We start from the raw sequence: 18,161 nt of genomic DNA, 5'->3' as shown, positions 1-18,161 counted from the left end.
ACATGTGCTTCAGTGTGGGTCAGAACAGAAGCCCCAAAACCTCAGTCACCTATCCACATACTCTCTGCTTTGCTTCACCTGGTTGTGACCTGTGCACTGTACACAAGACCATGTGTCACCACATATGAATCTATTATTGCCTACACCCATGCTGGAATTCCTCTTTCATTTTAGTCCACATCAAATATAACACAAGACAAACGACTTAAAGGGGAAGTGTACACGCAAAAATCACTTTCTTTCTTTTTCTAAACAAAACGCAATTTTAGAATAAATTAGTATCTGTGTTTGAAAATATACAATCATTTTTTTTCACAGTGAAAGTAGGAAGCTCACAATAGTGTGAAAATGATATGCCGTTATGAGGCCTTCGTTTTTCGAGCTAAACAGGCCTGAGTTATCCCCCTTAGATTATGACTTAATTGGTGCCAATTCAACTGGGTCCCTGTCTATTCTCAACGCAAAAGATATCAAGTACCAGTTTGCGGTAAAACAACATGGCCTACGACACACTCCGGCGCAGTGGTGACTCAGCATAACACTATGCTGGCTGGCATCTGAGACGCTAGAATCACACACCTAGACCTACACCACGTGAAGCGGCTCTAACAAAGCATGATGACGTCATAATGTTTATCAATTGGCACCAATGACGTCATATTGCAAGGGGCATAAGCCATGGTGTTTTTGTTGTGGAAATAGAACACTTGGTAAATGTGAAAAATATAAATCGTTTTAATGCGAAAAATATGTTGATTAATTGTGATATTTTTATATTTTTGTCTATGACACTTCTAGGTTAACACTTTTAATGTGGAAAAAGTACAAGAAAAATAGGTTCATTTCCGTGTGAACTTGCCCTTTAAGTGATATTGCATATATAGCACTCCTATCATTGATATTAATGGATTCCCAAACGTCTTGAAAGAATATTTAAATCTATGCCATTTGTGAATTATGAAAATCTGAAATTACATACTGACAAACACAAACACACACACACACACACACACACACATATATATATATATATACGTACACCATTCTCTTTCCATCACCAGTGGCATCCTTTAGTTATGATTAAATTTGGTCATTCTAACACCTTAATCAAAGGGGCAAAGTTTTGCTTCGTGCTGATTTTCGTGTGGAGGTACATGTTTTCATTGTTCATTGTTTGAAAACCACCGATAGCACTGTGGCCTCATATCATCACACCGTGTTAATTAATCACGGTTTTAATGTGATCTCATTCTACAATTTGTTAGAAATGACCATGATTGACATATAAAATAACCTGCTGCCACGTCGGATTCATAAATCCTATTATCTGAAACAAGTATTCTTGCTATACTGATTTGGAACGCTTCTGGAACCGGAAATGACGTCATATCGCAGTTATCAACTTTTCAAAATCGAGGAGCAAATGGGGAAATATACCCTATACTCTTCATGTGTTAGTGAATCTCTTCAAAATTTAGGTCACGTGAAGTTGAAACAAACCTATATTTGCCGGCGTCCCCGATCCTTCGTCGGGGTCGACAACTACTTGTCGTCTCTCTCTGGAGAGGCTCTCTCGGCCAATAGGAATTAGCAAATCATCCTCCAAGTTGAATTCTTTTAACGTTCTCTTCATTGGACGAACACTACGACCAGTAGGCGGCGCGTTATTTGTCGTATGCAACTTTGGGCGATGTCGCGTGGTGTTAAACGGAGGTGACACTCGCAATAGAAGTTCTTGTTCCAGTAAATCGTCAATAGATTCATTTTCGAGGCCACTGACTGAAAAATAAAAACGTAATTTGGAAAAAAACATGGAAACTAAATTATTTATGGTCATTCCAGTATCAGCTTTTCCCGGCTCTCGCGATGTCCTCAAAGATAGGTATAGTTGAACCACAGTCACATAGACTTACTTAAACTGGGCTATAATTTGTTTTCCGAAACTGTATTCCCCAACCTACTGGCCGAAAATAAATAGCCTTGACATTAAAGACATGATGACTGCAAAATTCTGTATTCTGAAGGTCAGGTTAGGGACTGAAAATATATTATAGAGATCGATGTATGTCAAATTTGACAAGATTGTAAAGACATGATTTGAAAAAGAGCGAACAATACTTAGTATTGGGAATTTCAAGAGAAAAAAAAAGCAGATGGCCCTGAAAGGCTTCCGTAAAAACAGATCTGACATTTTTGTCACGCGCCCCCATCTTTCGCTGTCATTTTTCTCCCCTATAAAAAATGACCGGTTCCTTATCAAACCTTTCACTGCCGAATTTTGTTTTAAACTGAAATTGATTTAAATAGTATTCTATGTTTTACCCCTTTGTACATGTAGAGGAAGGACCGCCTCCGTGGTCTAGTGGTAGAAAGTCCGCCCGGAGAGCGGAAGGTCCGGGGTTCAATCCCGTGCTGCGTCATACCAAAAAGACGTTAAAAGATGGTACTCTCTCTGATCGACTCGGAGTCAGTATAGTGTGTCTGAGTGGGGTATTCACGTTACAACTGCGGCATGGTATCTCAGTGATCTAGCACTATAAATCGGCATCAGTCCGGGCTTGTACAAGCAGCCACAAACGCGTGCATGCACGTCGCTATACAAGTAATCTTGGACGCGACATTAAACCCCATTTCGCCTCATCTTCACATGTAGGGAAATACGTTAAAATAATACTGACCCATCTTGACCACTGGAGGAGATGTAGTTACCAGCACCGCGACAGCAGTGACGACAACATAGGTCAGTAACCAGGAAGTTCCTGCAAATAAAAGTACATCTGATCGACGGAAATTTTAGAACAACAGGAATTCAGGCACTTCAGAGTCGGATCCGAGATGTCGAAAAGGCAGGGTCGGTGACTATACTCCAGTCACCAAGGGAACAAAAGCGCATAACATGTTGGCATGGCATGGCATGATCTTAGACATGTACGAGCACAAAGCGACCGTTGCCCTACGACGATCGTCACTAGCATACAGTAACATAGACACTTATGATAGTCGTAGCGCTGAGAGCACTTTGTGCATGTGGCCCCAGTTAAATTAGGACCTCTTCGTCCCGTTTACAACAACAAGTGGGTATTCTGTCATTTGGCACATCAAACCCTACGTAATATTGAAGGAAGGGGTCTTGATGACGCACGGCAGGAAGTAGATCTCTATAGCAGCGTCACCGTGACTCACATCAGTAATGTGAATCATCACAGAGGTGCTATCTATCCCCATCCCACCCCCGTAATTCTTCAAGCATTGTTCCTAAGGTAAAGCCTTCCACTAACACGTCTCGCTTTAAGTCAGACAAACAGGTACTGCGCAATGTCTGCAAAACTGACAAAGATGTTCCCATGGCACCGAAAACATTCCTAAGACTCGAGAAACAGGGTCTTGGTGACGCACAGTGAATAGATCTGTATAGCAGCGTCACCGTGACTCAAATCAGTAATTCTTCAAGCACTGTTCGTAAGAGAAAGCCTTCCAGTACACGACTCGCTTAAATCTGGCAAATAGGAACTGGTTGATGTCTGCAAGAAAGATGAAAGATGTTCCCATGGCACAGAAAACATTCCTAAACCTTGAGAAGAGGCTACAGGAATATGATGAAATTCCCTTTATGGTTTTGTTTGTTTGTTGTTTAAAGCCGAACTCAATATTCCAGCTATATGACGGCGGTCTGTACATAATCGAGTCTGGACCAGTCAATCCAGTGATTGATATCATAAGCATCGATCTACGCACTTGGGATCGATGACATCAGCATCGACCCATGCGAGCCTGACCACCCGATCCCTTTAGTCGCCTCTTACGACAAGCATAGTCGCCTTTTACGGCAAGCATGGGTTGCTGAAGACCAATTCTACCCCGGATCTTCACGGGACTCCATTATGGAGTGTATCAGTGGATATATTGTATTATATTGTCACATGCCCTATATACAATATTTTATGAAACGATTCGTTTTTCTATTTGACAGGTTTAAATTAAAATTTAGTGCTTTATGAAATCTGTCAATTTAGATATATTGAATTCGGTCCATGTGTACATCCAACGTTCTGGTAGATTTGCACTAATGTGATAACTTAAGATTTAAGTCATACTTTAAGACACGTATTAAGTATTAAATAGTCTTGCTTTTATTAATGACGCCTTTCCATCAACCGCACCAAACTGTTGATCACGTGTTTTTGTTCTGCTTTAACATACATATACAAAACCAACATGTATCAATATTACTTGATAAATATAATTTTGTTTCTGTTACTCTGTACTGGAGCGGTATTAACATAAGTCAGACAATCGATTGTTTACCAATCCAGATTCAATTATTGAATATAAAAATATGTTTAAGTCGAAACACGCACCCATATGAGGCGGAGTATGTGTGGCCTCCAGTTTCAATGTGCTGTGTGTGCTGTTGTTTCAGAGTACATTGCGCACATGCATCAAATTAGGACGAGAGAGCCAGATCTCTGGAGGAGTTTGAGACTTCACAGTGAACACAATCTTTTGTTTCTTTGTTGTTTAGCGCAACACTCAGCTTGGTTGGTTTGTTGTTTAACGCCGCACTCAGCAGTATTCCAGCTATATGACGGCAGTCTGTAAATAATCGAGTCTAGACCAGACAATCCGGCGAATGGTATCATGAGCATCGATCTACGCACTTGGGGACGATGACATGCATCAACAAAGTCAGCAAGCCAGACCACCCGATCCCATTAGTCGCATCTTACGACAAGCATAGTCGCCTTTTGCGGCAAGCATGGGTTGCTGAAGATCTATTCTACCCCGGATCTTCACGGGGCGGAACACAAGCAACACTGCTCCGTTTACTTGTGTTTAAGAAGGTCGGGCCATGGGGCATCTGAAACATTATTTGGTGATGAAGATTTACTGACTCTCAGAATACTTCAATGCAATGACCGCAGATACTTGGAGCAGTGATGTGTTATTTCTCTTGAAGTTTTTGTTTGTTTATTGTTTAACGTAGGCATAGGCATGTTCGCATCTATGTCCATCAGATATAATTTGTTTTTTGTTTAACACAGCAATATTCCAGCTGTATGACGGCTGTCTGTAAATTATTCAAGACTGGTGCATCGATCTACGCAATTGAGATACAGTGACACGCAATCAACTACGCTAAAAAGTTTAAGTCATGGTCAAAGGGAGACAATTCAGTCGATTTTATTCCAGACGGTAAAGTTTGTGGTCAAAGGGGAGTAACTCATACTGTGACCCTGTCTGGCTGAAAGGGCCAAATTCGTAGACGGGTACCCTGTCCTTTGCTTCTAAGAGGCTTCACAAAGTTCGACGAAGAGCTCTAGGGCAAGAAAACCAGTCTACTACTTGCGGCACGTACAAACAGGAGAACCAGTTTACTTTAGTAATTCCAAACGGATGTACGTCCCTTCTAAAGCTCGTTGCAGGGTCAATATTTAAACTTCAGACATTGCATTGTACTATATCAAAGGGAAGTAACTGCGTTAAGAAAATAATCTGTGGTCAATGCGCATGTCCGAATTATGCCATGACGTCATTAAACCTTGCAGCAAGGGAGATAACCTGTCATTTCTAAGCTCTTTCTCAGTGCGTGAATAGACTATCGTTGTAAGGAGCTTGAATTTTCTTAAAGAACTCGCAAAATTCCATACGATGTGGGGAGTTTAATTTAACACACGGTAAGGAGCACATAAAAAGGACCTTACTCATATTTATTTTTAGCATATCATAACACGATTATCTCCCTTAGACCATTGCATCGATGGCGCGGCATGGCTTGCCGTTCCCTGTTAACTTCTATCTTGATTCATTTGATTGTTACTTGTGTTCGTCTTTGGGGATTAGGCGATGGCATTTCATGTCACACAAACAGACCTACACTAATTATCCTAAGCGTCTGATGCCTTGTTGCAAATATGATCATCTGTCAGAATAGCATTGTGGCACACTGATATCATAGAGGGAGCCTACGAGCTCCTCCCCTGAATATCGAATACCATCTAATTTTTCACTCTGAGTGTTATTGCACACCCTGAATTAACAAAATCTCAAAAGCATTGAAAAAAGGGTGCGATTTGAAACAAGATTACTGACAAAATATCGAAAAAATAAGATGTTATGTAGGAAACATTAACGAACACCATCATGTTTTTAAAATGTTGAATCTGCACACCAAATACGATTTAATTGCGTCTCGTTTACCACATTTCGGAGTCCCCAACATCCTATAAATAGACCCCCGAAATCCGCGTACCAAAAGGGATTGGCAGCCTCATCAAAGTTACCGATTTACCCCAAAACATTTTGGCACAAGACCCGTGAATTGGTAGAATAGGTCTTCAGCAACCCATACAAAGGCGACTATGTTTGTAGTAAGAGGAGACTGACGGGATCGGGTGGTCAGACTCGCTGACTTGGTTGAGGCATGGATTGATGCTCAGGATGTCAATCACTGGATAGTCTGGTCCATACTCGATTATTTCCAGACCGCGGTCATATAGCTGGAATATTGGTGAGTGCGGCGTTAAACAACAATCAAACAAATATTTTTGGAACAAGCCCATATTAGATATCACATTAGATTTAAACTTTGATTAAAATGAATGGTTTATAATGGCAAGTAATGTGCAAAGTACATGACGTATATTTTATGATTTACTGATAAAAAAACATGCAGCTAGGGCGTCTTTACTTATTTTTGTGTTTCTCGTCTCCTTAGTTTTCCCAGGTTTCCCGGGCGGTCGAAAAAAAGAAAAAAAAGGAACAAATAAACTGATGACCAATAGAAACTTTACTATAGTTTTTAAAAAAAATCACTCTCGTCTAAAAACCGCAAAAGACATACGCATGATGTAAAGAATATCTGGTGTGTTTTTTATCAGAGTGAGTCTCTGACATGCCGTCCCTATAATTTATATACTCTTATTTCACGCGTTGTTTCCACTGACCATGTAATTCACTTTTGCGCATTTTCTAAATAAAAAAAACGTGCAGTGGACGTGTATCACTTTCTGCAAAGAGCAACGTTGTGTTTGGACGATGTGTTTTGCATCGATTTAGTTTGGACTTATGTTTTTAAATTTCAGCAATTTCATTTTTAAAGTGGTAAAGTTTCTTTTGGCCGTCAGTGTAGGTTCCTTAATCAGAATACCTATTCAAGGCTTTGGCGTAGCGAGAATTAAGATCTGATTTTAATTAGATTGAGGCTTATGCGGTCCATACGAAATATTTGACAATTTAAACATATGTCTGGTCGACGTTTGAGAGCAAGATGAACTCGAAAACCGAAACTGAAACACATTGCGGAAACAGATTTATTAAAGAGGAAATCCCATGTAAATAAAAAAGAAACCATTATCATAAAGTCATATTGTAATTATAAAACATTCTTACCATTAACCTATTCAAGTCATAAAACTTTAGACACATTTTCGAATCAGTTCTTAATTTACTTTAATTTTAAGTTTAATATTGTAAATCTACGAACAAGGGAAAAACCTTCTACATAGGTTTACCTCAAGTTAGTTTCTTAAATACCTTTTATGTATTAAATTCGAATGACAGATGGACCTGATCTTGTATTTATAGCAAAGAAATGCAAAATATATATTTCTTTTTCTAAAAATCATTCGTACCCTTAATTCCTACAATATTTATATGGATATATTATCAATTTTTTATGAACATCTACAGTCTACTTAATAACAAAATACATCAAACAGATGTCAAGGAAATTCGAAAAAATATTTAATATTACAAGTTTCTGCCCCCAAAATATATGAAGCAGAATGTCTTGTATATTCTTTAAATAAGACAGTTGAGCAAAGCACTTTCTGAAGCATCAACATTGCTCCTGTGTTGATATATATGAACTACAGGGGAGGCGAATCTTATATCGCAACACAGAAATAAAAGTAGCAAAGAAATGCTTCCATTCCAAGTTTCAATTCGCAATAGTTCACTTTAAGAACGCATACTGTCATCTATATGTAGGACCGTAGATTTCAAACCATTGTGAAACTTGAGATTTTTTTTAAAGAAGCAGCATACAAGTACATATGGATTCGGGAACAAGATATTATTCTATTCTTTCGGTGGGAGGGAATATGCAGGCGGCGGAAGGTGAGAAACAGAAAAATAAGTGACGACGTCCGAACACCGGGTAGAGTTGAATGATTTTACGCCCGCTTTAAATAATCTATAGTACACAATGATGTCATACATGTAAATGTTTGATTTGCGCAGCAACCACAAATCTCTCTTTACAGGTAATAAAAGTTGATTAGCTGGGAGCTAAATCGTACCAAATTTAATAAAATGATAAAATGAAGGCTAAACATTTTTTACAAATTTTAATTTTGAAGATATGGGTCGGCAGAAATTCTGTAGCTAAAAACAGTTTGTTCAGGTGGATTTCATGACAACTTTAATTGTAGTCGAGTGTACTGTAAGTTAAACATTACCTCGGTATAACCCGGTAGAATTGAACTGCCTAATATAAACTATATAGACTACGTGATTGGGCGATCTACCGATAATACCAGACTTACTCCCCCCTTTGACAATCTGGCGTGTTGTGGCGGGAAGCTTGTTTGTTGGAAACACAGGCCATCTTCCCGAGGCAAGGGAAACTGACTATAAAAGTCCAGTTTCCATCTTTGTCGAACGAGGCTGAAATTTCGTGGCTCGATCGTTGCGCCACCAGTGGCTATTATGTCTCTTATGAATACCCACCTATTGACCAATCATATTCCACCTCTCATATCACTTGCATTTACTTAAAACAAAATGGCTGTGCCCAGTCAAGACGATCATATCGACAATCAAGATCTATACTGTGATAACAAAGGTCTTACATCTCGAATGGAAAGATTTGAAAAATATCTTTCGAGGCCGGGTTGACGGTACACATACTTTGCAAATCCTGCATCGACTGAAATCTGCACGATAGTTATTTGCGAACCGGATGTCGATTTCGTTACGCGATTTTGATTGGACTATGTATAGACCCGTTATTCCAGCCAAAATTTAACTCTGAATTTTAACCTAGTTCGACAAGGCTGGAAATTTGGACGTTTGAAGTCAGTTAACTCCCATGCCTCGGGAGGATGATCACAGAGAGTGTCAGAAAGGTTTAGAAAACTGCTACCATTGAGCAAATTACGTTAAATTACGTTTTTAAAGACGTATTTTGATTTAAGGCGCATGGTCCGCATTTAACTCTCAAATTATGTACCCGAAATAATCTTCGAAAATATTGAATGTAATAAATATTGATAATCTATAGAATACAATCAATGAACATTAGATGATTATTTTTCTTAACCTTTGCTTCCAGACGAAGGCATGCAGTCAATTAATTGATAAATTAAGCAATTGTGTTGTATGTAATTTGAATATTGGCTCCAAATTCATGTAATTAAATTGACATGACACTTTAGCGATATAGAATTTACAAAGTATTTTTACACTAATCAAAACGCTAAACTATTTAAACACGAGTGAGTGAGTGAGTGAGTGAGTGAGTGAGTGAGTGAGTAGGGTTTTACGCTGCTTTCATCAAGATTCCAGCGATATCACGGCGGGGAACACCGGAAATGGGCGTCACACATTGTACCCATGTGGGGAATCGAACCTGGGCCCTCGGCGTGACGAGCTAACGCTTTAACCACGAGGCTACCCCACTGCCCCACGAGGACAAAGGTTTTCACATTAGCTTGCCTCCCACGGAATCGAGTTCTATTCCCAACATGGTGTGTCCATGGTGTGCCCATCGTGCAATGGTTGTCATACAGAAAACACGGCAACGAACTTCGCCTCGCATTCCCCATTAAAACGATCAGTCCAAACCTCGTGCAACAGTGATACAAAATTAATAAAAAAAGGTTTGACTAAAAAGTCAATGTCGCATTTAAGTTTTCATTCAAGCGTTCCTGTTAGACGTCAAGATCTTTTTCGTAATGCGATTATATTTCTTTGTACATATCAGTCAGAAATTCCCTATTAAACGATCAATCCAAATCCCTTGCATCAAAGAAACAAATAACAAGTCATTTTCAGATTTTACTTTTTACAAAAGCGTTCTTGTTACAAGTTAATGTCTTTCTAACAATGCCATCATGTTTACTTTGTACACACTATTAACCTACATTTATATAACCTAATGTCAATGAAGGGACACGAGGACACCACAGGACGCTCAGCTCTCGAGTATACACGACAACAAGTAAATGAAAGCAAATCAGCCGCGGAACATTAATGTTCCCATTGTCAGCGGTCGAGATACTTCGCCCACAGCAGGACACGCCTGTGGTATCACTGGTAGTCGCTGAACCGTAATAATGACGGGTCTCAGGAAGGATAGGTGCGTAGTTTCGCGATGTCAAATTAACATTACCGTATTTATGACAGTTACTTGTGTTCAGAGATTAGATACACCCAGCTTTATTTGTGATGTGCGAGCTCCAAGACCACACACGGTTCATGACTGTGTTCATATTATTTGTTCTTGGAGAAAACAGGCTTATCTGGAGCTGACGTTCCCACGCCTCTGAGAGGATTCCAGGGAAGAACTGATTCACAGAAACCATTGCTGGTCGCAAGAGTCGACCAACTGGATCATGTGTTCAGGATTCATGGCTTGGTTGAATGCTTGTTTTCGTACTCACCTAATCGTTGCTCACAATATCGATCACTGGATTGTCCGACCCACACTCGATTACTTACAGGCCGCTGGAATATTGCTGAGTTAGGCGTGAAATAACAAACAAACAAACAAACGGATCGACGACGAGCCCATTTTCATATTTCTATTCAGTGTAGAAAAACAATGTTCACAAAGTTGATGCATTGAGATTAAAAAGTGTCAAGGAAACTGAAAATATTTTCTTTTTTTAGGGCAGGCGTTGATCACACCACCCTCACATAAACTACTCTCTTGAAGTTGAGCATCCCGTCTAAAAACTTGAATGGATGTACTGTAGCTGCGTAAAAGACAATGTCATGCTTAAAAAATGTGCCTGCGCAACCAAATAATTTACGATCACCTCCGTGGTCTAGTGGATTAGAGCACCTATTCAGATAGCGCAAGGTCTGTGGTTCGATCCCTGGCAGCATCACACCAAAAGCGTTAAAAGAGGTTACCCTGCCATTTCATCTCATCCCACCTTCAAATATGTACGCTGAAATTGGTCTTTGCGTATCCGCAAATGCTATTATACTATTAAACAGGTTTTCGCAGTCTGTCGGAATACTCATTGCCTGAGAACCGCGTCGTTTTACGTTGAGGATTTAAGGAATGTTTCCAACAGAACTGATGTCGCCCAGCCCGTACTGTCTTATGGTTAAATAGGGTTCATGTTTGAACACGCTTGTTCCACCAGTGAGTGGGTGAAGTTCGTCTAACGCCGCAGTCAGCAATATTTAAACTGCATACAGCAGTCTGTTCAAGCTTGAACAACCTAGTGACAGATAGTAAGAACAACGATCCCCATCATTTCTTGCCCCATGACCTGCAACCAGCCAAGTCTCCGGGCCTGGCCATCTAATCCTCTATTTGACGCTACGCCGTCTATTAATTTTCGCGAGAGCCCTTGACTCGGCGTCTATTAAAGACCTGGCTGGTATAAGAGACCCAGGGTGTTTTAGAGGAATTATAGAGAATTGTTTCACAGTTCATATGGGGGTGATCGATCTGCAGCCATTTTGTTATGAATCGATATTTATGTATTCAAACGCACGTTTTTTGTGAAAAGGATTAATATATTTGAAAGGGGTTTCCGTAGCAAAAAGGAAACTTCTTTTTGACCAATCAGAATCAAGCATTCATCAATGTCATGGTAGAATCCACTTTAGTCGGCCTTACCACACTCTGATTACGGCTTATTCGTCTGTTCAAGAATGATTTATGTTTTAAGTCATTCTCAGAGGCGATTACAGCGCTAAGATCATCGCCAAAAGAAAGTGTACAATTAAAAATTGGATTGGATAAAAATTAGAAGCGTTATCAAAACGCTACTAGGCTGAAAACAGTCCCCGAAACATTGCAAAAATAGAGTCCAAAACACAACTATGATACCTGTATCAAGTACCAGTACATCACCATCGAATAACCTTTCTTGTTTGGGAATAACGATAGTCCTAAAACTAATTTTGAACACGACCCTGATCTATTTTAAAAAGAAGGATTTGACTTTGCAACGAGAAACAGTTTAACGCAAAAACATCACGAAAGTTGTATCATTTTAAAAGGATTTACCGAAAGTGTTAAAGAGATATGTTCAACTAAACTTGGCAATCTATAAAATTAACACGACTCTATAATAACAAACCCTACTTCAACCCTATCGTTCTATCCTCATATATTACCCTTCAAAAGATGCACGACTGTAAGAGACAATTAATGTCCACAGAACGTCTTTGAATATCGAATGCGCATGTCACTAACCCGTTAAATAAACGTTATATTTACACAAATCCAAACCCTTTAAGTGCGGATCAATCCAATGCTTTCTTATATACCACATACTAAAATAGACACCGAATAGAACCGAGTATTTCTAGATCCCCCCCCCCCCCCCCCGGGATATAATCACAATCTTGCGCATACAATGTTGCGGTTAAACACAAATTCGTACTTCGTACTAAAAATGACTGAAATGGATGCAAATACAAATGTGCGAATTAGTTGGGGATTTAGGAATCCTTGAATTATCAGTTCATTGAAAATGTTGATACACTGATGCCAAGCTACAACATCATATGAAATCGATACCAAACTTCATATATCCATGTGACTTGCGTTTCCATTCAGAACATAAGAACAACTAGACTAAAACCAGAGTTAATGCAACCTGTCCCTTGGGATTACATCTTTTTAAAGTCAGACATTTACGATACGATACACAGAAAAACTGTTTTAATAGTTCAAATTGCCCCAATACTCACAGACCTTGAGATGAAGATGACCTTTTGGTCTAAATCGCTGCAACTCAGTGTGCAGAGATGCGTCCTTTGGATGACAGTATCCGTTGTTTGTGGAATCAAGTCCGTTTCACCAAACAACAATGAATCTTATCACGTTCCACCTACAGTAAGGTGACACATCGTCGCATCATTTTGATGTTGTTAAACAGGCAATTAATTCACACACCTATATTTTGAACATGTCCCAAATAAAGTCCCCGAAACCACTCTGCAGGTGAGGTGCAAGTCGTCCACTTTAAAATACTCAACTCAACGTTACGAGGCACCGTTAACCTTCAAACTCATCATCGCAGGCGACATCGACACAAACCGAAAGACCGAAATGTAATTGTGGGCTTTCCTTCCTCATTAAAATAACCCGCCATAATATAACTGAAATACCGATTAAGGCGGCGCAAAACACCTTTAAAGATGCTGAAATTAATTGGTAAATGTACGTATACAGTCACTTGATGGCACGATGGTATTGCGGATGCAGAAGTATTCTCCTTAGCTTTCAGCATAGTGGTTCGATTCCTTGACCTAAACTGATGTTTCGGTCAGCACCCATGGTCAATGGTTTTAATGACTTTGTAAACGCTGACTACCCACATCCTTTGTCGTATTTACTTCAATACTAATATGAGTCACACACTTGTTATTTCGGACTCCGCTTTCTTCTACCACTGCGGTGGTGTGGCCTTGTGGTTAAAACGTTCGTTCGTCACTCTCATTGGTACAATGTGTGAAGCCTAATTCTCGAATATTGCGGTGTAAAACCAAACTCACCCACTCACTCTAAAAAAAATGGTTATCCGACTAAATCTAGAAAGGAGTTTTCAAGGGTACATACCACGTCCACAATAACTGCAAATATGGTAACCCATCCACGGCAACTATGCCAGGAATACCATATCATATTTTTCTCCTTTTTGTGCGATATGTTTGGGATATTATGTACAGCGAAACCCCGTTAATCTAAACTCCCGTTAATCCGGAAACCTTACCCTAGGTTTTGTTCAATCACAAATATGCAACGCATATATCGACATATTTGGATTCTTTAACCGAAACGATTTTAGTGGAAACTTTATCTTCCGGATTAACGGAGTTTCACTGTATGAAGGTGTACCTGTCATGTTTGTACGACGCTGTCGACTGCGACGAAGTAGTCCAGATACCTAGAAAAGTGAATGGTCGTCCTCGTTCCTTGTTCTGTCTGTTGGAAAACCGCCGCCGTCGCCTTAAGGCGAAGGATGTCATCGGGGAGCATGTCATAAACTCGCAAAGATATTTTCTTCTTTTGTGGAATTCTTTTCTTTTTCTGTCGACAAAGTTTTTATCTACATATAATAATCAATACTGGAAAATACATACATGTGATGACTACCACTCTTTCATTAATCTAATCGCAAATGATGATTATTAAAATTCATTTTGAAACTGTCCCCAACAGAATTTGCTCAACTTTCATTTCATTGGTCAACCAAAATGATCAGAAGCAACAATCTCATTGGATGCTCTGATTAGCTCGGTGACACCTCGCACTAGTGTCCTGACGTGTTCATGAGTTCTTTTGATGCTTCATAAACAAAAGTCTTTCCTAATCAACCAAAGCTATATGGCAGGTTGCATGTGAGCGAGCGTTAAGTGCCTCGCGACATGTGGTGCTGTAAATTAACCAATCTAACAAAGACAGGACAAGCCACCCATGCCGAGGAATACTGGACAAGATACATTTCTTCCCAGGGTGGGGGCAACTATGACAAGTATTTGTGAGTCTTGCCACACCTAGTCGTCAGAAAAGTACATTTCTCTTGATGTTCTTTTCCGTCGAATTGGTTTTTATACCTTGATAAACAGTGTTTCAGTTATACCGCCATGAGGTCTGAGGTGTTTATTAGTTCGTAAAAGTCACAAACATCGATGTTGTCAATCCTACAAACATAATCAGGGCGAATCTGGAATTCGTACCAACGATCAAAGTATCCTTGCACGCCTGAGTCACGCAACTCTGCACACCCAATTGCAGCGCTTTAGACGACAGGACCACTTTTACCCCCAGTTTATATGTATGATATTGTATCAAATATTCATTTTAAATCATAACATGGATAGTGTTATGGATGCGATAAAGCAATCCGATAAGCTAGGCATCGACATCCGATAAATATGCAAATGAGGCCGTATAGAAGCTACATACAGTAAACTACGGTTTTAACGAACTCAAAGGGACCACTAGATTTAGTTCGTTATATCCGTCAGTTCGTCATAAGCGTGTTCGTTGTAAACGTAGTTTACTGTACATCAATGCAGCATCTGTTTGCTCATTAAACTATTGATTCATGTTCTCCGTAGCTTGAGATAGGGGTTGCCAAATGTATGAGTGATTCCGTAGGCAAAGATTGCTGTAAATCATTTGCATTATAACTGAGCAGATCACCCAAACATTGTATTCATATGCAATTTCTAAAGTTACTTCATTGACTGAACTTACATTTCTTTATGTTAAACATATATGAAAAAGAAATTATTGCCCTTGTGTGCTTCCGTATCGTAAATATCATTTGGGACAAAATATATTTATCATGCTCGCCCAAGGCTCATAACACAATTTATGTTCCTAGCAAGTGATATTTACGATACAGAAACACACGAAGGTAATAATCTTTTTCTCCTATAAGTATATATACTACACTCACTCACTCACAAAAAAACATCGTTCATATCAGTATATTTGTCATTGGTGTTCAGCTAGAAGTATTGTACCGCTTCAATAACTTGAAGTTCCTTAAATCGTTTTGATATGTAGACCGTTACATAAACGTTTTCACTTTTTCGGAATCTCCCCATGATACTTTCGAAAACAAAATAATTTTTGGGAGGGTTATTTTCTGAAGAAGGTCATTTAACAATCTTTAACTACTCATTGTCTAACATGGCGGAGACACCCTGTGATGATTGTTGAAAGAAAACCAGTGTTCCTATATTGTTGGATGAGAAAATAGACACTAACTAAAGAAGACGATCTTATTTGGAAACAATTTAGTTTTGCATTTTCTTACGTTAAATCAGTATCGCTTCGAAAACCACCTAAACCCAAATAATTGATTGGCTCAGGTTTAAAACAAGAAATAACATCAAGAACAAGAACTTGCAGTTTATTGATTACAGACATCTTGTATTGTTCGAAATGGTTGTTCAAATGTCATCCTATCCGATTATACTTCAGGACATGTTCGGAACATGCTTCGGATCTTTTCTCAGACAAAAACAGAAGACAATTTCTCTAATCCTGGAGATTAGAGTTTTGTCGGTGGCTATGAGCTTTATCACGAGCGTCCGTAGTTTTATCTGCTCAGAGAACAATACGGTGATGGCTATAGACCTGTAGACAACATGGGGGACTCCTTAAAGTACTGATGGGTCACACATGGGAAGTGTCATTCTTCTAGAGGCAGGCAGGCAGGTGGAAATCACGCAGGAACAGCCATACTGTCGATGTTCACACAGCAACAAATGAAATATATGCCGTTTGTGGCCCCTGGAGCGGGTAACGCCTACCTCTTATATCAGCCCCTACTGGGCCGGGCGTAGAACAAGCAGCACACTTGATGATGGAAATCGCATGGCCGAAATGTGGCCATAAAGATGGACATTATAAGGATTCATTACACAATTTACATTTGAACCTGATAATATTTGCTTTTTATTGCCTAAATTATTTTTTATATTCAACTTTACATTAATGTTAATTTATTTTATGTTTTGATCATGATCAATTTTAATTATGATGTTTTGCATTTTATTGTGATAGCCCAATGGTAGGGTTGATTCAAACAACTTGTGAATGCTAAAAGGCGAATAGATCATGTCATGTTCAGTATTGAGAGAATGAGGGATATTTTACAGTAGTTTTATATCAGCATCATGGCGGCATGTACATAAACCGGAGGTTGACATCATGAGCAAACGATCCACGTCGTTTAAGCATGGGGTACAAAGAAGCTAGTCTGGCCAGGTTATCTTCCATTTGTCATTCACCAGATCAGGCCAACATTCAAGGCCTGCGTGGAAGTGTTTTGGGTACCAGGGACCGATCTTCACTAAGCGATACTTGCAGTAGGATTGTCAAAATTCATGGATGAAGTACGGGAGCTATGTATGATTCTATGCATCACATAAAAGGACATATGCTTGTCGTAAGAGGCGACTAACGGGATCGGGTGGTCAGGCTCGCTGACTTGGTTGATGCTTGTCATCGATCCCAATTACGTGGATCGATGCTCATGATGTCAATCACTGGGTTGTCTGGTCCAGACTGTATTATTTACAGACCGCCGTCATATAGATGGAATAAAGCTGAGTGTGGCGTTTAACAACAAATAAACAAAGAAACAAACACATAAAAGGAATTGCGTATTGTGAAATCTTTTGTTGTGGTCCTCTCTGTGACACCCCTTTGGAAAATGGACAAACTTGAGGGACGTGCAGTGACTATGGGTAGCCCAAAGACACCAAAGGCTTGAATTAGCTAATTAGTGGCGGCGATCATCTATAGTCTATAGTGTGGAGAACATTTCCAAATTTGACGCATCAGTGACACAATGTCCGATGCAATTTCCTATTTTGACTTATACCATATGTTCCCGTGTCTTTTCAGGTGAACAACTGACTTGCCTTGGCGTGTATTTGTGACGGGGTCAACTGGTGGGGAAGGACACGCTCACCTTTTCTCGAACACCTGGTATCATCACTATTTCAAAGCATGAACACGTGCTCATGACATGGTGGAAATCGTACAATCGACACTGCTTTAAGCAGAGATCGCTTATGAATATAGAAACGGTTTGGACACTTTTATTTCCACATATAATGCATGGCAAAGACTTCTAACATTCGACCGCTTCCGTGGTCTAGTGGTAGAGCGTCCGCCCGGAGAGTCGTTAAAAGATGGTACTTGTTGTTAGCCTGTCTGGGGCTCTGCATTAAGGGGCTAAAACAAGGACTGGTCGGCACGGAGTCAGTATATTGTGTCTGAGAGGGGTATTCATGTTAAACTGCGGCATGGTGTCTAAGTGGGCTAGCACTATAAAATCGGCATTAGTCCGGACCAGTACACACAGCCAAACACACATATGTGGTCTGTCATTGTTGCTGACGCCTTGCACTTGTGTGCAACATATACCCGCGGAAAAGCT

The 18,161-nt window shown here is 39.7% G+C and overlaps 1 protein-coding gene across 1 annotated transcript in view; it reads right to left on the bottom strand.

Moving 5' to 3' along the window:
• Positions 1 to 14,160, bottom strand: part of LOC124135985 — an 81,257-nt gene extending 67,097 nt beyond the window's left edge. The window contains exons 1-3 of the mRNA XM_046501720.2: positions 14,093 to 14,160; positions 2,679 to 2,759; positions 1,501 to 1,779 (exon numbers count right to left, since the gene is read on the bottom strand). Of these exons, the coding sequence (XP_046357676.2) occupies positions 1,501 to 1,779; positions 2,679 to 2,759; positions 14,093 to 14,099 (367 nt within the window). The 5' untranslated portion in view covers positions 14,100 to 14,160. The remainder of the gene's footprint in view (positions 1 to 1,500; positions 1,780 to 2,678; positions 2,760 to 14,092) is intronic.
• Between the last annotated feature and the right edge of the window lie 4,001 nt (positions 14,161 to 18,161).

Source organism: Haliotis rufescens, unplaced genomic scaffold, assembly GCF_023055435.1.
Source record: "Haliotis rufescens isolate VD_foot unplaced genomic scaffold, xgHalRufe1.0.p SCAF_4, whole genome shotgun sequence".
Taxonomy (NCBI): domain Eukaryota; kingdom Metazoa; phylum Mollusca; class Gastropoda; order Lepetellida; family Haliotidae; genus Haliotis; species Haliotis rufescens.
Note: the sequence above shows the minus strand (reverse complement) of the source record. Positions and strands in the feature narration are given on the sequence as shown.